Source organism: Quercus lobata, chromosome 12 (genome assembly GCF_001633185.2).
Source record: "Quercus lobata isolate SW786 chromosome 12, ValleyOak3.0 Primary Assembly, whole genome shotgun sequence".
Lineage (NCBI taxonomy): Eukaryota > Viridiplantae > Streptophyta > Magnoliopsida > Fagales > Fagaceae > Quercus > Quercus lobata.
The window spans coordinates 35,093,130-35,114,770 of NC_044915.1; the positions used below are offsets into that span (position 1 = coordinate 35,093,130).

The 21,641-nt window shown below is 32.6% G+C and overlaps 2 protein-coding genes and 1 long non-coding RNA gene across 6 annotated transcripts; 2 read left to right on the forward strand and 1 right to left on the reverse strand.

Annotated features, from left to right (window-relative positions):
• The first annotated feature begins 2,222 nt into the window (after window positions 1-2,222).
• On the forward strand, window positions 2,223-5,086 carry LOC115972588. Of its 4 annotated transcripts, none has more exons than XR_004087500.1 (4): window positions 2,223-2,369; window positions 2,547-4,320; window positions 4,450-4,502; window positions 4,614-5,086. It is a non-coding gene; the product is annotated as an uncharacterized LOC115972588 (long non-coding RNA). The 4 variants fall into 4 exon arrangements; XR_004087501.1 differs by having other exon boundaries at window positions 2,223-2,599; window positions 4,190-4,320; window positions 4,614-5,073; XR_004087502.1 differs by having other exon boundaries at window positions 4,190-4,320; window positions 4,614-5,073.
• Window positions 5,087-5,850: 764 nt separating this feature from the next.
• LOC115972587 lies at window positions 5,851-8,854 on the reverse strand. Its single transcript, XM_031092918.1, has 8 exons — window positions 8,528-8,854; window positions 8,379-8,438; window positions 8,115-8,282; window positions 7,781-7,963; window positions 7,455-7,585; window positions 6,828-6,996; window positions 6,458-6,587; window positions 5,851-6,322 (listed from the first exon to the last, which is right to left on the reverse strand). Exons 1-8 carry the CDS (start codon window positions 8,708-8,710, stop codon window positions 6,039-6,041), a joined length of 1,308 nt encoding a protein of 435 aa, XP_030948778.1. The 5' UTR covers window positions 8,711-8,854; the 3' UTR covers window positions 5,851-6,038.
• Window positions 8,855-15,098: 6,244 nt separating this feature from the next.
• LOC115972586 (cytochrome P450 709B2-like) lies at window positions 15,099-18,941 on the forward strand. The gene is made up of 5 exons (XM_031092917.1): window positions 15,099-15,472; window positions 16,482-16,708; window positions 17,369-17,619; window positions 17,906-18,275; window positions 18,421-18,941. Exons 1-5 carry the CDS (start codon window positions 15,196-15,198, stop codon window positions 18,850-18,852), a joined length of 1,557 nt encoding a protein of 518 aa, XP_030948777.1. The 5' UTR covers window positions 15,099-15,195; the 3' UTR covers window positions 18,853-18,941.
• Window positions 18,942-21,641: the final 2,700 nt, after the last annotated feature.

The following is a 21,641-nucleotide window of genomic DNA, read 5'->3' on the forward strand; positions in this document are numbered from 1 at the left end:
TCTTTTTGAGTTACAATTTGATGAATAAGCCAAATTTAGATATTAAAAAAAAATAACTAAAAAGTTCTGATGTTAAAACGTTCGAAAGGGGGAAAAAATCAGAAAATTTACTGGCACTGCCTAGAAATTATTGAAACAAAACAAAATATATATGACTACCAAATAGAGAAATATAAGAGAAAGATAAGTTACCTTCAAGAGAATAATCCATAGTTATAACAGTTGAAATTTGCTAAACTGTTTCAAATATTGCAAAAAATTGAACCCAAAAATTTAGATGGTCAAACTTTCAAAAGACAATAAAATTAAAAATCAAAACATTCAGAACCTACAAATTATAAAAATAAAAAATAAATAAATAAAAAAGTCATTATTGCGAGACAATTTCAGTAAGGATGGAAAGCTTTTCTAAGTTTTTTTTTATCCAATTCTTCCTAATTGATGAAAAATTTGGTTCAAACATTGTCGAACACTTTAAAGGTGCAAATAATATAGGCTTCCAACATAATCTTTAATTAATAAACAAAGAAGCATGACACCATAAGAGAAAACATAAGATAACATATAGTGCATATTCCTTACTCCACAACTGTGAGAAAATATCCACACAAAAAGAATTGAAAACTTGTACATACGTCTCCATAAGGTAAAGCTTAAGGTTATATAATCTAAAATAATATAGAATATAGCATCTTTGAACCACACAAAAAGTTAGCAAACTTACTACAATACTTGTAGTTATACTATATATTATAAAGTACTACTCTATACAAAACAAAAGCAAAAAAAACTAATTCACAAAAAAGAGAAAAAGCAATAGCAAGCGTACCAAAGAAATTGAAGTTTAGGGTTTTCTCTCTTAGTGGAGACGGACAGAGGAGATTGCTTTAGGGTTTTCAAAGATTTTGTCTCTTATATATATAAAAGAGACTCCTGTTAGGACTCTCTCACTATTTAGTTTTAAAAATTAAAATTTTTTTAAATTAAAATGATGATGTGGAAAATTGTAGGAGTTTCAAAGGTTTCGGTTTTATATATATATATATATATAGATTACTAAAAGCTGAAGCGTAGCATTTAATGTTGTTACGCTCACATTGAGCCACGTCATTCCCATCCTCTTTTTTGAATTTTTAATTTAATTTTAAAATAGATTTTACCAATTTTAAAATACTAATAAAAATAAAATTATTTCTAGCCCTATCTCTACTTTAAAGTCCACTTCTTATACATTTAATTCCACTATAAAGCCCAAGCCCACACCCAAAGCCTTTTCAACTAAATCCCTGATGTTTTTTCACGATTACAACTTCCTGTCTCCTAGTCCCATGTTTTGTTTCATTGTTTCAGGTTTAGTCCCTTCCTCTTCCCCACTTTTAGATTCCCACGGCAGGGCCGGCCCTCGGCTTAGGCAAACTAGGCCATTGCCTAGGGCCCCCTTACTAGAGAAGGCCCCAGATTTGGGGGCAATTTTTTATTTATTTATTTTTTATATATAACTATTTTTGGGAGATATTAAAACATTTTAGTTTACATTTTTTTTCACTATTAAAAAAGCTCAAAGAATTAAGTAATACTAAAGATAGAGATAAGACAAATTTAAATAAATAGGTCTTACAAATAGGCGTGTTATTAATCACAAGTAATTCAAATAAGAAAATGTTAAAAGTACTATAAATTTTACTACATAACTTTTATTTATTTTATTATTTTTATACAAGATAAAAATTATACTCCAGTCTAATCTAAATGTATATGTGTGAGAAACTCTTTTCTAAAGACTTAAATCTCGGCCATTGCCCCCCCACACCCCACAAGAACTTATACTTCTGGAGTGATCACTGCACCAAGGGTGCGTGGTGTTCTCCAAAACTTTTATAATTTGATATGACAATAAATATGATAGGTAGATTTCAACAAACTATTGAATGCATTTTTGAATGAATATTTGTGATTGGTGATATATCTTTGTAATTCTCATGTTGTAAATTTTATAATATTTCTAGTATTTTTGTAAGCATCATGTCCTTGATCACATTCATTACAACACCAGTTTACAGTAAAATTTGTTAAAACTTTAGCATTTTCTCTATAAAAAAAACATATTAAAGAGTAAAAAGAATGGATTTAAAAAAAAAATTATTATAGAAAATGCTAGTTAAATATTATTTAAGTGATAACATAAAGGCCCATTTGAAAATTCTGCCTTAGGCGTCCGAATAGCTTGGGCCGGCCCTGTCTCACGGTTTCAGCTTATGTTCTACGGTTTCAGCTTCTGTTTTGGCTTCTAACGGCAACCTCTCTGTCTTCCTTCCTTCTCCTCCTCACATCTATATAAATACTGACATAAGTGGGGTGGTTCAGTTGAGGTATCCCTACATTCCAATTTCTTTTATGCTCTGTTCTTTTGCTTGATGGTTATGATTTTCTAGCTATATTGAATCTATATATTAAATTTGTCACCTTTTACTATTTCGTGCTATGCTCTATTCTCTCTCTCTTTTTTTTCTTTTTTTTTTTCCCTTTCTACGTTTGTTTCTGCCTAGGGTGTTGAATTTATTATTTCTGGGTTACTTAATTGGAGCACTGCTTCTTTTGGGTATGTTCATTATGATTTTCTAGCTATATTGAATCTATATATTAAATCTGTCATCTTTCTTATTAATCTTATTTTTCCACTTGTTGGTTGGTTTCTCACTGTCCCAAAAAGCCAACAGTATGATTTTGAATTCTAGATTCTATATTTTATTATGCGAATTGGAAGGTTTAACATCAATTAAGACAAATATCATGTGCTTTCTTATGATATAAAAGCCATGAAAGAGTTGGGTTTTTGGCTTTACACTGTTCATGGAATAATTTAATTAGTTTTGTAGTTTCGTACATTTGATAGTCTTCAATTTGTTTGTTCTGCCTATTTGTTATGTTATTGTAGTTGTTTGTTGTGTTACAGGAACTGTTCAATGTGTAAATAAGTTGTATATTTCTGTTTTAAACTATTAATTTCTTTTATTTATAATAACAATTGTTAATATCTTAGACATTATTCAGAAGAAAAAAATAAAATCCTATATCTTAGACATTGATACATGAGGTGTGGATTTCTGACTTGGCTTTGATTGTTTGAACTATTTGATGTGCTCATCCCACACTTAGGATTGTTCATTATCGGTTTTATGGTACATTCTAATGTTGAAATTTTGTGCACACCATGTGTTTGACAAAATGTATTACTTACTCTTGCATTAGTTTATATCCACTTCATGGTTTGTGCCTGTTGGTTTTAGTTGCCATTGGTCATTGCATTTTTTCTAACGTGCATTTATGCATACTATGTCATCAACATAAGTGGCAATTTAGTACTATGTACACTAGAACTTTCCATCATCAAAACCCAAGTTGCAACATTAGAAAATTTAATAATCTTCTTAAATAGAAATGAATTATGGACTATACCTTCTTTATTAATATATGTATATAACTAAACAGCTACAACTTTAAATTTGATTGAGATCATCTAGATAGACATGTTTTATAAATTAATTGTGGTAAAGTGAAACAAAAAATTATATCTAATTATATGTAGCCATTCTTGGACCTCATACTCCTATTAATGGCCCGCATCTTTCCTAAATATCTAAGTCAAGTCAATTACATTTCAAATGTATGCAATTCATATCACTTCCTGGTGGTAGTTTCTTATTTGATGTGTTGTTTAAGAAAATAGGGCAATGATTAGTGAAGGAAAAGACAATTCAATTTTGGTTAGTGGAGATAGAGGTGCTGGTAAAATTGAGACAACAAAGATGCTCATGAGATATCTTGCACACTTAGGCGGGCAATCTGTAGTAGAAGGACGCACAGTTGGATTTCAAATTTTCCTAAATGAGTATATGCTTGGCATATTATCAAAAGAATTAAGTAAGAATCAAGGTTAATGTCCACATTGACCTTTAATATCACAGTCCAACCCAGTTCTTAAGGCCTTTGGCAATGCCAAAACAATTCAAAACAACAACTCAAGGTTTTTATTAGTTTTCCATGGTTTGCTTTTCAATGAAGACTATCTTTACACTTTTATTTCTTTCATTTCAATTATACATACTGCATATATATATTTCTTGATTATGCATATGTTTTAGGTATCTCTGTTTGAACTTCTCATTATAATGTCTCTTTCATGTCATAGTGACATTATTATGTAGATATAGTTGGGCAGAAATTAGAACGAATCTGCTAGAAAGTTCGCCTGTTTGCTAGATTACCAATTCAGAAAGAAAATACCATTGCTTTTACCTCCTATGTGCCACACCACTTGAGGTATTTTACAATATTCTGCTCATTAATTTGTCTCTTTATATATGTCATTTTAAATATAAGTTCTATTTCAAGTTTTTATTTATTTATTTATTTATTTTTTAAAATTTGCTCGCGTTTTCTTTTTATTAGGGAGGATTTGATATGATCTGCAGTGGGAGAGACAAGATTGAAACTCTAGAGCAGTTAAGATTCCTTTTTTTTTTTGTGTGTGTGTGTGTGTGGCTTATTTATTGACTTTCTACCAAGTATTTATGCGCTAAGACTAACTAATTGCAAATGGATATGATTTTCAGTTTAAGCAAGCAGAAGAAACAGCATTGAAGCTTGATTTGGACAGGCGTTAATATGTTTTTACTTATGTAGTGAGCCACATCAAGTGCAGTTTCTACTCATTATAATGTCTATCAATATTGTATGCATTGTTTGAGGACTCAGGCTATATTGTAAAGCTGTTTGTACCATAAAATTGTTCATTTCCCTGCCTTTGTATTGATTAATAACAGCAGCTAGATAAATGTGTGGCCTAGCAAAATGCCACATGTTGAAGTTATCATTTCTTTAAACTTTAAAGTTCACCTGTTAAGGCAACATGGAGCAGTTGTAAGTTATTAATGAAAAGAGAATATGGACGCATTGATATAGGTGAGTGAGTAATGGGGATACTTTGTCCTGGACAATGGGAATTAAATTGCGGGAACCATGATTGGGGCTAGGGGGTTTGGTGTCATGGTGAAGAACAAGTTTTTATTTAATTTTTTGGTTATCTTATATTCATTATCAAGGAATAGGATATTTTCGTGATAGCTGAACGAGCACCCTTTTCAATATTAATTGTTTAGTAACCAAAACCAATCAAGCTTTATACTCAATAACAAAAATTCAATTCCTTAATTAAAAGATTAGTGTTATTCTATAAAAATTCAATTCATAATATATTTGAATTGTCATTGTAAATATGAGACTTCTTTTTTGTTTGTTTGTTTGTGTTTGGATTTAATTTAAGTTTATGGATTGTGTTTTTGTTAATTGTAATTTAAGTTTCATTGATATTTTTGATTTAATAAATTAATGTTTCATATCAAAAGTAGGAATTTTTGAGACTAAAATTCAATGTACAATCAAAGAGGAAGAAACAAAGAATTGATTAAATTTTCATACACAAAAACTTTCCCGTGCATTGCACGGGTTAGCGATTAGATTTTATAAAATTCAAGGCATCATCAGTCTTTCCTGCTCTACCAAGGTCAACCATGCAAGAGTAGTGTTCCATTTCTGGCCGAATATGGTAATTATCGATCATAGAATTATATAATAAAAAACCAACAACTTATCAAAAAAAAAAAAAAAAAAAAAAAAAAAAAAAAAATTACTTATCAAAAATAACAAACCATTGTCAATTAGACCCGCATGACTACAAGCTGACAACTTTTGATCTACCTCAAGCTTTGGGTATCCATATTCTCTCATCAAATAGGTTATACCATTATAAAGGGCAGTGGGGACCTTTTAATATTGCATGTGCGTTACTCCTATAAATGAACAAATCATTGGGAACAACTAATAATACAAGAAGCAAAAGCAATTAACAAGAATGGAGTATATACACATTTTCAGATACACAAAGAATGTTGGAACTTAGGAGTATTACACAATTATAACAAAGATATAATGATCCCATGATTGATCACCTCGCAAAAGACTGGTAGATGAAAAATTGACTAAGTAGCTTCAAGCACAAGATTTTTTAATTTGTTCTGTCTCATTGCTAACATAGGACTCTTACTTGCTGATTCCCTGGTTGAATTATCTGAAAGCTTGAGATTTGACAAAGCATCACTCAAAGATTCAGGAGACTCTAATGCCTCTACTTCTCCCAATGTACTATCAACACCCGTTTGGGAGATTGGAACTTGAAGGTTTCCACTTCCAACTTCCAACTCCAATTTCTTGAATTCTTCTTCAATATCTTCATCCTCAACATCAGTGTATGAGGGAGTTGACTCTGTAACATCCACAGCCACAGAGACCCAATTTAAGTAAAAAATCAAAGTAACAAAATTGCTCACATACCCAACTGTTTTGCATCAGCTACAACGTAAAAGGACTTAAACCCAAAACAACTAAAGAGAGAGAGTACCTAGAGCTTTATCAACTTGCTTTTGTGCTTCAATGCTCTCCTCAAGCTCTTGTAAACAGAATTCAACTTCCTCCACACTGATCTTATTTTCCTTCATTGCTTTGGCTCCAATCTGGATGGCTTCTGAGACCTGCCAATGAGAGACAACTCAAGATTTTCAGCAGTTCAAAACTTAGTAAGGCAGCTCCAACATTTTCAAAATCCAACTCATCAAGTTAACTAATTAATAAAACTATGTGAGCTTTGTCGGCTCCTTTATGACTTAACAACCGAGAGAAACCGTTGGTAGCTCTTTTATGTTCTATTTACACCATCAGCACAATTAAAGAAGCCGCAGAAGTAAAAAAGAGGTTTTTCTTCAGTGTATCACCTTTTTTGTGGATTCAGCATTTGCAATAATGCTAAGGACTTCCTCCACTCTGTTCAAAAAAGATGCACACTTTTCTCTGCTCTCATTGGCTAGTTTTAACTCCCTAGCATGCCGAAGTGCCACTTTCTTGTTCCCAGAATGCAAAAAAGCTAATGCTGTTTTTCTTGACCTGCACAGAAAATAAATAAACCAATGAGACAAGTACACTTGTTTAAAGTCTAAGCTGTCACATGATCCACATTATAACAGATGATTACATAGTGGAAAGTACATAGAATGAAGATATGCAATTTAATCAATCCTAAGCTGCTGTGAAAATGGTCAATCAACCCTCTTCTGATCATTTTTTGTCAAAAGTTTGATTAACTGGCACGCTGCCAGGAATCCCAAATGGATAAATTAACGACTAAAAGTGATTATATGACTGTCTTGGTAGACTTGGTAAAGAAGAAGTTCATGTTAGTCGGAGTGTACATACAAGTTGTCCCATTGTGAATATTTTCAACTGTACTACAAACATAATTTGTTACATCACTTAAGATCAACAGTAACAAGGATGGCTTGGACCAAAAGCAAGAAACTTAAGGATATGTGGGCATGCAAGTACTATGATTTAGAGGTAGTTACATTTCACAACGGCGGTCAATCACATCAAGCTGTTGCTGAAGCCTTTCTGTTGTCCAAACTAAATGCAGAACATCACAATCTAAACTTGAGATATTAGAAACTGGTGCTGATGACAGAGAAACTTTTACGCCCTGCAACAATTTTTAATAACCACACATCCTGAGACAAACAGAGAACTACTTACAAAAAGACTAATGCAACATATAAAAAAAAAAAAAAAAAAAAACAATAGGCTTTAAAATTATATAACCAACTTGGAAAATGTGAAAAATGTAAGAACCTAAACTCAATGATTTCATTACTCAACAAAACATCATATGCAATACCTCAACAAAATCCTTCTTATGTATCGAGAGGTACCGTGCTTTCCCAGTTTCTGACAGATGACTCAAGACCGCAGAAGCTTCTTCCGGTCCTCCACAAATGTCATGGAACTTCTTCATCGTGACAATACACGAACTAGTCCAGTGACTTTCAGATAAAAAATTCACAACTTCCACAGCTTTATCCTAAACAAAACACAAAATTGAAAAACCAAAAAAAAATTTTAAAAAAAAAAATCAAAACTTTGTGAGTAGTAACTTTAATACAACTACAATTTCTCATAGTCATATTAAAAACATAGGAATCGAACACTAGAGCAACTAGTATGATAGGTACCTTGAGCAGAGGGGTGAGTATGAGGCGATCTTGTAATAGTGTTTGTAAAGAAGGTGTTGGCCTAAGCATCAAGTTGCTAAATTTTCTCAAGAGAAGTGACATTCGGCCACTCCTTGGGTCCATAAGATCACTACATCGTACAATTTCACCTTCATTGTACATTTCTAACTGACCCAACAACGTTAATAATAAATAGACAGTTCAATGATCATAAAAAAAAAAAAATCAAAACCCAACAAAAGTAAAAAGAAGAATATGGCTTACCAAAACCTGGTCCAAGCACAAAGGGGTCAATCCATTGCGATTGAACCAATTGTTCTTCACCTTCAAAAAAAAAAAAAAAAAAAAAACCCAAATAATCAGAAACTATAAATTGAGAGAGAGAGAGAGAGAGAGAGAAATGAAAGGAGTACCTGTGAAGGTGAAATGATGAGAAGGTGGAAATGGCGAGCGATGGAGAGAAGGAGGTGGTTCCAGAAACGGTAAGTGGGTTCCCAATCGGATCTTTGACCGCTAAAGGCCTTGAACCGGGCCCGACCCACAACTTCATCTTCCCAATCCTCCACTTCCTTTCTTATGAATTCCCTCACTTCCATTCTCTCTCTCTCTCTCTTCTTTCTCTTTTACTCTAGACTCTTTTTACAAAGGCAAACAAGACGAAGATCATACACAAAACGACGTCGTTGTTCGTCAGACACAAGTACTTTGTTTTGTCATACCCATCTCCAAGTAATTGGGCTTTGTACATTTTGCTTTTCCTCTCAAAATAACTAGAAAAGATCCAACGTGATCTAAATCGGATTCAAGGGTGTCATGACCCTAAATTGGTCCATAGGTCAAGGCAACAAGACCCAATCCATTCTATGGATCACCAAGTGGGCCTATGTTTTAAACATGGTTCAAAATGGAATCTTTTGGCCGAAAATTGCTAAATCTAGAGTTTATTTGTGTTATAGAGACTGTTCCAAGTTATTTAGGAAATTGAGGAAAGATAGTGAATTTCGGCAACGATGTTGTTGAAATTCAACAAAAGTATGAGAGAGAAAGTGAGAGAGAGAAAATTTTGAATTTCGGTAATCACATTACCGAAATTCCTACTGCCCAAACTTGCTGACCGAAAACTAATTGTGGCAATACCATTATCGAAATAGGAAAAAAAAATTGTGGCAATTGTGGCAATGCCGTTGCCGAAAATGGGTGGAAAAAAATAAATAAATAATGGTTGCCGAAATCTAGGGAGGAATTAAAAAAAAAATGCTACGTCCACAATATTTTTACAACATTTTCACAACAAATCATAGGTGATTAGTTATTATTAGTTCAAATTTGAATTTAACATTGAGATTACTTTTTTAATCCAACAATAACAACCTGCCACTTAAAATTTGTTGTAAAAATTGTGTGCACATATCATTTCTTGCCACTTAAAATTTGTTGTAAAAATTGTGTCAATATCAAAAAAAAAAAAAAAAGTGGAATGGATTTGTGGCAATGGCATTGCCGAAATAGGAGGGGAAAAAAAAATTCCCTCCTATTTCGGCAATGCCATTGCCAATAATTCCATTCCACTTTTTTTTTTTTTTTTTTTATATATATTTTATGAAATGATATTTGCACACAATTTTTACAACAAATTTTTAAGTGGCAGGTTGTTATTGTTGGATTAAAAAAGTAATCTCAGTGTTAAATTCAAATTTGAAATAATAATAACTAATTACCTATGATTTGTTGTGAAAAATGTTGTAAAAATATTGTGGTCGTAGCATTTTTTTTTAATTCCTCCCTAGATTTCAGCAACCATTATTTATTTATTTTTTTCCTCCCATTTTCGGCAATGACATTGCCACAATTGCCACAATTTTTTTTTTCCTTATTTCGGTAATGGCATTGCCACAATTGGTTTTCGGTCAGCAGGTTTGGGTAGCAGGAATTTCGGTAATGTGATTACCGAAATTCAAAATTTTCTCTCTCCCACTTTTTCTCTTTCTCTCTCATACTTTTGTTGAATCTCGGCAACACCGTTGCCGAAATTCACTCTCTTTCCTCGCTTCCCTAAATAACTTGGAACAGTACCTATAACGCAAATAAACTCCGGATTTAGCAATATTTGGCCAAAAGACTCGTTCAAAATGTGAAGAAAATGTTTAAAATTTAGATGGGTCTTCATATATCTTTTTTTTTTTAATTTATTTAAAGAGAGATTTTTTATCTATGGCATCCATTTTCGATAATAACTTTTTATCATCAAACTAAAATATAGAGAGAAAGAAAGAGAGAAATGAATGCTTTATCATTTTTTATTGTCTAGCAAGAAATAGTGCATCACTAGTTGTAGCGAGTGAAAATTATAGAAGAAAATATTTAGACTAATAAGTGAATTTTTTACTTGAACTTTGCTAAAAAAAAGAACCGAAACAATATTTTTAAAAAACTTGACATGAATGCTCTAAATTTGTTAAAACCAATTATTAAACGTAGTATGGAGCATTGGACCTAGTCATCTAAGCTAGTAATATTGTAACAATTATTGAACTAAAGCTCATCTTTCTATTCCCTTGAATTGACAATCATCGCACAATAGGAAAAATCGCATTCAATCGCAAAAATTTTAATGCTGGCGTAGAAAAAAAATTGAGAAAAAAGTCAAATAATGCTTTATTTGGACGGTGGAAATTATGAACCGCAGCGTGCAAGTATAGCCACAAAAAACTTACCTGCTCTATCTACATAGCTTGCTAATCCAAAGAAGTAAACAGCTAAGAGAATTGCCAACACGATGGCTTTCACCTCAGCAATGACCTCAGCTGGCTCAGCACATGTCTACATGGCGTGCAACCATCAAAGAGCTAGAACAGCGCAACGCCACATCCGATTATGTGTATGAGCAATGACTAATAATAGCCGCATGTTACTTATTACACCTTCACCGTACGCAAACTCCCTACATGATTGAATTTGAAATCGTGTTTTTAAAATACAATTTCAAAAGATGGATAAAATTTTCTATATATATATATATATTCTCATTCGGGACTAAACATATTCCTTCACTTCAGCTTAGCTATAACACACCTCTCTTTCATTCCAACGGATTACCTTCCTTCTATTGGCATAATAGCTTCTATAATTTTTCTTATTTCAAAGATTTTGCAAATCTGTAGGATTCTTCTCTGGAGGCCAAATGCCTTGACTAAACACTTTAAAAAACAAGGGATCGTAGGGCCACCTTGCTCTATCCTTTATGGTTCTCCTCATGAAGTGAAGAAGCTGAATATGGCTGCAAGACAAACTGTTTTAGATACAAACTCACATGATATTACTCCGAGTGTTGTCCCTCACTACCACAAGTGGTCCTCGTTATATAGTGTTTAATTTCTCCTCCCTTTTCTACTTACTAATATCTTCTTAATTTGTCTTAGTAATTATTATTGGTTCTCCCTCACTATCCTGTGTCTTTGTTGATGAGTAAGAATATGGAGTGAATTTGGCTCTACGTATATAGAATGACTAAAGTTCCACTTCCCGCCCTTTATATATATATAGAGAGAGAGAGATAAATTTTGCTATAAAATAGGTTGTAGTCTTAGGATACAACCTTATTTAATATTTTTTTATTAGAGGTGAATTTTGATAAATCCACCATTAGATTACATTTTCATCTTATATCTTCCATACTTGCAAATTTTCTAGAAAAATAAAGATCAATAGTTATCTCATCAATAAATTATTTAAATTGCAAATTTTTGTAATTTAAAATTATGCGTAAAATATAAACTTATAGATTATATAGTAAATAATATCCAATTGATACAAAATTTGACATGTGTATTAAGAACGCAAAAAATATACAATTTAACGGTTAGATTTTCAAAATATGTAATAATATTTATTTTATTAGGTAAGGTTGTAGCCTTAGGCTACAACTAATTTTGTAGCTAAAGTTTATCCTATATAGTAATTAGTTTTGGTGCAAAGTGATTCAAGTCCAAATTTCTTATTCAATGATAAACACTTTTATTATTTAGGTCAACGAGAATCCATGTGCGTGTGCGTATATATATATATATACACACTAATCCAATAACCCAGTAGAGTAAATTTAGTTGGAATGGTCTCCAATAACAAAGAATAATTTAAGAGACACATCTAATCACGCACTCAATTTCATAATTTATTGATTTGTGTGATTATGAGTTGTTGAAAATTTTTGCTCATTATTGATTGGTGCAATGCATCATTTTTATTCTACTATTCACAATCAAACAAGTTAATTTATTCCTCTCTCTCTCTCTCTCTCTCCAAAGGCAAACAAGACGATGATCATACACAAAACGACGTCGTTCTTCGTCAGACACAAGTACTTTGTTTCGTCATACCCATCTCCAAGTAACTGGGCTTTGTACATTCTACTTTTCCTCTCAAAATAACCAGAAAGGATCCAGCGTGATCTAAATCGGATTCAAGGGTCGAGTCATGACCCTAAATTGGTCCATAGGTCAAGGCAGCAAGACCCAATTCATTCTATGGATCACCAAGTGGGCCTCTGTTTTAAACATGGTTCAAAATGTGAAGAAAATGTTTAAAATTTAGATGGGTCTTCATAAATCTTTTTTTTTTTTTAATTTATTTATTTAAAGAGAGATTTTTTACCATGACATCTATTTTTTATGATAACTCTTTATCATCATACTAAAATTCAAAGAGAGAGAGAGAAATGAATGCTTTATCATTTTTTATTGTCTAGCAAAGAATAATGCATCACCAATTGTAGCGAGTGAAAATTATGGGACAAAATATTAAGACTAATAAGTGACTTTTTTACTTGATTTTTGCTATAAAAAAAAAGAGCCAAAACGATATTTTTAAAAAGCACGTGAAATCATGGGCGGTGGCATGTATAGTTCAGGGGGTTTTGAACCCCCTGAGCTAGCAATTTTTTTTTTTTTTTTAATATAATATATTTTGTTTTTTTATTTGACTCTCTTAAATAAAAATTTGAACACTATGACTCTAAATTTTTTTAAAACCCACTAGAAATAAGTTTAATTGTGATCATCTTAACTATATTTTGATATTTTTAAATACAAAAAAATGCCTAACAACAATCTAATTTTATCTAAAATAGGGAGAAATAGTAAGCCCAACAACAAAGTAAATTTTTTTTTTTCATCTAAAATCATTTTAAAAAGCCCATTTAGATCTTAATAAATTTGAAATAGACTAATGGAAAGTTCATAGTCTACATTATACTATCATTGTAATATTTACATGGTTTCTAAACAAATGTGTACAATATTGTATAGTTTTTGTAAATGTGTGTAGTATAATTATCTATAATATAAATCTTACATTAATAGTACAATGTAAACATATAATTATCATGAACTAATAAATAAAAGTATTTTAAGTAGTAATAATTAAAATTCACTTAACAACAACAATTAACATGTTCATTGTGGGTACTTAAGGCATGCTTAGGCATGCTTGCAACGTCCTAGGCATGCTTGCAACGTCCTAGGCATGCTTGGCAATGTCCTTGGCCGACCTCGGCATGCCTTGCAACGTCCTCGGCATGTTTAGCAACGTCCTAGGCATGCTTGGCAATGTCCTTGGCCGACCTTGGCATGCTTTGCAACGTCTTAAGCGTCCCACATCGAAGAGAAATCCCCCCACTTTCTACCTTATAAGCTTTGAAGCGAAGGAGTAGTGTATCACTATTTCCAAAGCATGCCAAGGTCGGCCAAGGACATTGCCAAGCATGCCTAGGACGTTGCTAAGCATGCCGAGGACGTTGCAAGGCATGCCGAGGTCGGCCAAGGACGTTGCCAAGCATGCCTTAGGTACCCACATTCATTATATTAAGAAAAATATGTCATATAAACCTATAGTTTATTTTTTATTCTATTACTAGAACGTACTATAGACAAATTTGTAATAAGAAAATCATTGAGACTGTAAGATTCATATTTTACTTAAGATGTATCTTTTTACTGACCCCTATAAAAAAATCCTAGAGCCACCATTGCGTGAAATGCTCTAAATTTGTTAAAACCAATTATTAAATGTAGTATGGAGTATTGGACCTAGTCATCTAAGCTAGTAATATTGTAGGTTTCAAAAAAAAAAAAAAGCTAGTAATATTGTAACAATTATTGAACTAAAGTTCATTTTTCTATTCCCTTGAATTGACAATCATCGCACAATAGGAAAAATCGCATTCAATCGCAAAAATTTTAATGCTGGTGTAGAAAAAAAATGGTGAAAAAGTCAAATAATGCTTTATTTGTACGGTGGAAATTATGAACCGCAGCTTGCAAGTATAGCCACAAAAAACTTACCTGCTCTATCTAGGTTTTTATTAAAAAATAACTATAAAATCCAATCTATATTATTAGTTAGGTAACGTTTCAAACATATTTGGTTTCTAACAATTCGAGTTCTCTGCACTTGATTTTGTCCAGTGAATTTGCACTTGGAAATCAAGTGTGAGACATTCGATTTCCATACTCACTTGGAAATCGAGTGTCTCACACTTGATTTTCTCAGAGTAAAATCGAGTCCTTTGGACTCAATTTATTAAAAATGAAATTTGTTTCAAACCTTGCTTAACTAATAATATAGTTTGGGTTTTATAGATATTTTTTAATAAAATCCCTCTATCTACACTTTGCTAATCCAAAGAAGTTACAGCTAAGAGAATTGCCAACACGATGGCTTTCACCTCAGCAATGACCTCAGCTGGCTCAGCATATGTCTACATGGCGTGCACCCATCAAACGGCTAGAACAGCCTACGCCACATCCGATATGTGTATGAGCAATGACTAATGATAGCCGCAAAAAAATGCGGCTATCATTAGTCATCCGATATGGGTATGAGCAATGACTAATGATAGCCGCAAAAAAATGCGGCTATCATTAGTCATTACAAACTCCCTACATGATTGAAATCATCACTATAAAAAAATGGGGCTATCTCAGTGTTTGCAAAAGATGGATAAAATTTTCTATATATATTCTCATTCGGACTAACCATATTCCTTCACTTCAACCTAGCTATAACACACCTCTCTTTCATTCCAATGGATTACCTTCCTGCTATTGGCATAATAGCTTCTATAATTTTTCTTATTTCAAAGATTTTGCAAATCTGTAGGATTCTTCTCTGGAGGCCATATGCCTTGACTAAACACTTTAAAAAACAAGGGATCGTAGGGCCACCTTGCTCTATCCTTTATGGTTCTCTTCATGAAGTGAAGAAGCTGAATATGGCTGCAAGACAAACTGTTTTAGATACAAACTCACATGATATTACTCCGAGGATTGTCCCTCACTACCACAAGTGGTCCTCGTTATATGGTGTTTAATTTCTCTTACCTTTTCTACTTACTAATATCTTCTTTGTCTTAGTAATTATTGGTTCGATCTCCCTCACTACCCTGTGTTTTTGTTGATGAGTAAGAATATGGAGTGAATTTGGCTCCACATATATAGAATCACTAAAGTTCCACTTCCCACCCTTTATTTATATATATATATATATATATATATATATGGACAAAATTTAGTTATAAAATTGGTTGTAACCTAAGGATACAACTTAATTTTTTTTTTTTTTTTGAGAATGAAAAAAAAAAAAAATCCACCATTGGATTGCATTTATATCTTATATCTTCCATACTTGCAAAATTTTTAGAAAAATAAAGATTAATAGTTATCTCATTAATAAATTATTTAAATTGCAAGTTTTTGTAATTTAAAATTATGCATAAATATAAACTTATAGATCATATAGTAAATAATATCTAATTGATACAAAATTTGACATGTGTATTAAGAACGCAAATAATATACAATTTAACGGTTAGATTTTCAAAATACGTAATAATATTTATTTTATTAGGTAAGGTTGTAGCTTTACACTACAACTAATTTTGTAGTTAAAGTTTGTCCTATATATATATATATATATATATATGATGTTAGCTATATTAGGATTGTTATTTATTATTAAGTTAAAATAGTAATTAGTTTTGGTGCAAAGTGATTCCATTAACCAAGTACTTGAGAAAATTTAGTTGGAATGGTCTCTAACAATGAAGAATAATTTAAGAGACACATCTATTCACGCACTCAATTTCATAATTTATTGATTTATGTGATCGTGAGTGGTTGAAATTTTTTGCCCATTATTGATTGGTGCAACACATCATTTTTCTTCTACTATTCACAATCACACAAGTTAATAAATTGTGAAAGTTGATGTAGAAATGATTGTGTCCGAAGTATTGTCTAGATAAGTGCAATAGTCATGAGGTATATACAATTGCTATGCAATTGCCGATTCTAAGATATATTTATGCCGCAGGAGAGACATTTCTGTATTGGTTTGGAATGCAGCCGAGGATTTGCATTTCTGACCCCGAGTTGGCCAAACAAATACTATCAAACAAGTTTGGCTTCTACGTAAAACCATCGTCGAGGCCTTCAGTTCAAACACTAGTGGGGAACAAAGGGTTAGTCTTAATCAGTGGCTTGGACTGGGTTAAGCACAGAAGGATTATCAATCCCGCCTTCTCACTAGACAAGCTCAAGGTAAGAAACCCAGCCCCCCTGAACCTTTTTTTTTCATTTTTTATTTGCTCATAATCTATCTATGTTTAATATATTATAGTAGGGAAGTAGAAGCTCTATCTTTGTTTAAATTTGATTATGATTACGTTCTAATTTTGTCCCAAGTATTATTTTATTTCTATTAGGTTTTACATGTTCTAATTTTGTGTCAAATGTTTTTTAAAATAAAGCATTCAAGAATTAATAGCTTGTATGCTGCACCCAATGATATAATCTTAAATGGTTTTTTCAAGGGTTGATAAAAATAAAAATAAAACAAACATCGATCATAACTTGATTGTAAATCAGAAAAATTGGGCACCCATAATTTCAATCCACAGTATAGGTATCGTAAGATTTGATGACAACAATATACACATACATATAATTTTTATTGCACGAGTATATAACATATATGAATAAAAAAAAAATCTCTAAATTTCATCCAATTAACCAATAATGTGATTATTTATAAAATTATTCATGCATATAATTTAAACAAGTCACATGACAATTTAAAAAAGTCATGTAACTAAGACATAGTGGTCTAGAAGAAATTTTTTTTTTCAAAATAGTTTGATGGTAAGCTTTTCTACACATACAGTGTTAGGTTTTTCACTCTTTGGAATTTGGATACTACAGGTTATGGTAAAAAGAATGACAGCGTGTACCATATCCAAGCTTGATGAGTGGAAAAATCAAGTTGTTGCAGCTGAGGACCATTGTCACAGTATAGAGATGAATGGAGAATTTAAAGAACTAACAGCTGATATAATCGCCCACACTGCCTTTGGCAGTAGCTATGCCCAAGGGCTGGAGGTCTTTGAGGCACAACAAGAGCTTCAAAAATATTGTGCAGCTACACATACTGACATTTTCATCCCTGGCAGCCAGTAATTGCTCACTCTTTAACCTTCTTGATTTATTCTTATGATTCGGCATGTTGGGGTTATACACTTGTATTTCCACGAGTGATGCTAGAGGTATATACTATATAAATCTTATAAATTGATGCATCACCAATCACAAAAGTAAGTTAAACACTCATTTATTATATTGTCTTAGTGATACCAATCATATCCATTGTTAGTCAATTTTAAGTGTTTTGTAATTAACAGCTTTAGCGGTTTCCATATTTTCCTGCCAAGTGCTTGACTTTTAATTTCTTCTTCTTCGTAGATATCTTCCTACCCCATTAAATCTCCAAATATGGAAGCTTGACAAAAAGGTGAAAACTTCACTGAAGAGCATCATTGAGAGTAGATTAAATTCCAAAGCTACTGGAAGCTCTTGTGAAGTTGATGATCTACTTGGTTTGATGCTTGAAGCCTCAGAAAGTGATGGGAAACCTAAGTTGAATGTAAGTGAAATCATAGAGGAGTGCAAGACATTCTTCTTTGCAGGGCATGAAACCTCCTCCAATTTGCTAACTTGGACTGTGTTCTTGTTGAGCTTACATCCTGAATGGCAAGAGAAGCTCAGACAAGAGGTATTGAAGGAATGTGGGATGGGTATTCCTGATGCAGATATGTTGACAAAGTTAAAATTGGTAAGATACCTAAAAATGTATATTAATTACTTAATTAATTGTCAGTCCCTATTATGTCGTGTCTTAGTTTTTCAAAAATTGTCATGTCTCGTGTTGTGTCGTGGCCGTGTCCATACCCTTTAAGCATAGTTGTTAATATTTTCAGGTGAATATGGTTTTGCTGGAAGCTTTAAGGCTATATGGCCCAGTGATAGAATTATTTAGGCAGGCAACAAGAGACATGAAGCTTGGCGATGTGATGATCCCAAAGGGTACATGTATATCAATTCCACTTGTGAAGATTCACAGAAGAAAGGAATATTGGGGTGAAGATGTAAACAAGTTCAACCCAATGAGATTCATAAATGGAATTTCCAAAGCTGCAAAACACCCAAATGCTCTACTTGCCTTCTCACTGGGTCCAAGAGCTTGCATTGGTCAGAATTTTGCGATGTTGGAAGCAAAATCAGTTATTGTTTTAATTCTTCAAAGGTTTTCTTTTTGCCTTTCCCCAGAGTATAAACATGCACCAGTGGAGCTTCTCACTTTGCATCCACAACATGGCCTCCCCATAATTGTAAAACCATTGCACTTGTAATTCTTCTCTAAGAATATTTCCTTCAATAGTTCAATCTATTGTGTCAATTCAAAATGGTAATCAATGCATACTTTTTTTTATTTGGTCTACTACACTCAGTTGGCTTTTAGTTCACTTCTACTTAGAAATTTGAACCATACCTATTAGGACTCAAAACTACAATAAGGCTCAAACTTTAGGTATGGTAGAGATGATCAGAACCATAACAATTATGATCAGATAAAATTTTCACAACTTCCACAGCTTTGTCCTAAGCAAAACACAAAATTATAAAAAAATAATAATAATAAAAAAAAAAAAAAATCAAAACTTTGTGAGTAGTAAACTTTGATACAACTACAAAGTCTCAAATTCATATAAAAACACAGGAACTGAACACTAGAGCAAGTAGTATGATAGGTACCTTGAGCAGAGGGGTGAGTATGAGGCGATCTTGTAATAGAGTTTGTAAAGAAGGTGTTGGCCTAAGCATCAAGTTGCTAAATTTTCTCAAGAGAAGTGACATTCGGCCACTCCTTGGGTGCATAAGATCACTACATAGAACAATTTCACCTTCATTGTACATATCTAACTGACCTACCAACGTTAATAATAAATAGACAATTCAATGATCATAAAAAATATCAAAACCCAATAAAAACAAGAAGAAGAAGAAGAAGGGTCTCTGGCTTTACCAAAACCTGGTCCAGGCACAAAGGGGTCACTCGGATCTTTGACCGCTAAAGGCCTTGAACGGGCCCGACCCAATTCTTCATCGTCCCAATCCTCCACTTCCTTTCTTATGAATTCCCTCACTTTCACTGTCCCCGCTTGGCAAAAATAGTCAAATACCACTATTTTTCAAAATTATTAGTATTTTATCATTGTTTGAGAAATATTTAGAAATATACCACTTTTTAAAACTCGAGTTTGTGAAAGTCAAGTTTGACATAGAACTTGAGTTTAAGAAAATCAAATTTCTTAAAAATGTGCTACAGTGGCACCCATTGATCTGACATTTTCTAATAAAAAGTCCATTTGAAATTCGAATTTATGAAACTTGAGTCCTTTGCTATATAAAATTTATTGCCTGTGTTTCAAATACTTTCACTACATTCTCACAATTGTCGACTTATCTCCCATCCCATGCAACCCTGACAAAAGAAAAAAAAAAGAGAGAAACCCACACCTACCCAATATGCAAATGAAGAATAGAAACAAAACTGGAAGGCAATAAGAAAAAAAAAAAAAGAAAAGGTAGAAGTTGAAAAAATTAAAAATTAAAAGAGATAGAAAAGCAAAGTAAGCTGATGTAAGTGATGTAACGTGTGGTAAGAGATTTTTTTTTTTTTTTTTTTTTAATTTAAAGTTAAATAAGTTGTGGCTGTGTGAGTGCTGTGGGAATTGGGAATAGGAGGGTAGGTGCTTTTTATAAAGTACTCGGGTGTATTAAAATCGAGTAACACATTGCAACAAACTTGAGTTTTATATAATCGAGTTCCGTGTGACATTTTTTAGTTAAAATAATCCATGTTAACGTCATTTTTTATGGAACTCAATTTTCTTAAACTCGAGTTCCATGTTAAACTCAAGTTTAAAAAAAGTGATATATTGCTAAATATTTCTCAAAATAGTGATAAAACACTAATAATTTTAGAAAACAGTGGTATTTGGTTATTTTTGCCATCCCTGCTTCCATTCTCAAACTTTGAAACTTGAGAGAGTTGAAATGATGAGACATTATGGGGTTGTTTGGTAATGTATTTTAAACAATAATTTTCATTGTTTAAATAACATTATACGTATTTCCACGCACTTTTTCACCCACACGTATTTTCAAAAAATACAAACAATGTTACTGGAACAACATTACCGAACAAGCCCTATATTTTTTGGCAAGCAAAGGATGGTCATACACAAACCGATGTCATTCTTGCAAACACAAATTGGGCTTCTCAAAAGCAAGGAGGCCCAAATACTTTTTGTCACTCATGGGTCAAGGCATGATACAATTCATTCAATGGATTAACAAGTGGGCCTATGTTTCAAACATGGTTCAAAATGTGAAGATAATGATAAATTAAGATGGGGCTTCATATATCAACATCTCATATATGATACGATACTTTCAATTTGATAAGCCTTTTTAAGCTTGGCCCACGCATTCAAGTTTGTGGCACAGTGCCATAAAGGCAACCTTAGGAACCCACATGAAAGCCACTAACCAATTAAGCAGCATTGCAAGCAGTACAGTTATATTCTACTCTCTCTCTCTCTCTCTATTTGGTGTATTTTTTTTGGGTTAGGGGAGGGGGGGTGGTAAAGGTTGGGTGTTGACAACGTCTCGACACCACATCTAACTCAAAAAGCAATAACAAAACTGCAAAAAGATACACTTTTCAGGTTCATGGAAACTTCTTTTTAATCGTTTGACTTTTTAACAGCCAAATAGAAACTTAATAAACAATTCAAATTAGATTTCATGACATCTCAATTAGGTAGATAAGCAGTCCACTCAATGCCATAACAATATAGAGCTGTAAACTATACCAAGAAGGAAAAATTACATACTTCATACTCCAATGTAATTGATTTATCATTATAGCCAGCAAGCTGGGATTGCGAAGGATGCTCCCATTTTTGGGGTTCCTCAACCAACACACTAGAATTCCCAACCTGGACCTTTTGATCTGAACATGATCCAGCTTCAATTATTGGGTTTCCACTATTCATTTCATTTCACATCCTGCAATTCACCACCAACCCTGAATGTTGTCACTTTTTTTAATGATGATTCTGCTTGTTCCTCA

What these genes read in the sequence shown, in the direction of transcription:
- LOC115972587 (XM_031092918.1), bottom strand. Translation starts at nt 8,710, where the DNA reads ATGGAAGTGAGGGAATTCATAAGAAAGGAAGTGGAGGATTGGGAAGAT. An exon ending in ATAAGAAGGATTTTGTTGAG is followed by an intron (nt 7,586 to 7,780) that starts GTATTGCATATG and finishes AAATTGTTGCAG; the next exon opens with GGCGTAAAAGTTTCTCTGTC. An exon ending in ATGCTGAATCCACAAAAAAG is followed by an intron (nt 6,588 to 6,827) that starts GTGATACACTGA and finishes TCTCATTGGCAG; the next exon opens with GTCTCAGAAGCCATCCAGAT.
- LOC115972586 (XM_031092917.1), top strand. Translation starts at nt 15,196, where the DNA reads ATGGATTACCTTCCTGCTATTGGCATAATAGCTTCTATAATTTTTCTT. An exon ending in ATTTTCATCCCTGGCAGCCA is followed by an intron (nt 17,620 to 17,905) that starts GTAATTGCTCAC and finishes TCTTCTTCGTAG; the next exon opens with ATATCTTCCTACCCCATTAA. An exon ending in TGTTGACAAAGTTAAAATTG is followed by an intron (nt 18,276 to 18,420) that starts GTAAGATACCTA and finishes TAATATTTTCAG; the next exon opens with GTGAATATGGTTTTGCTGGA.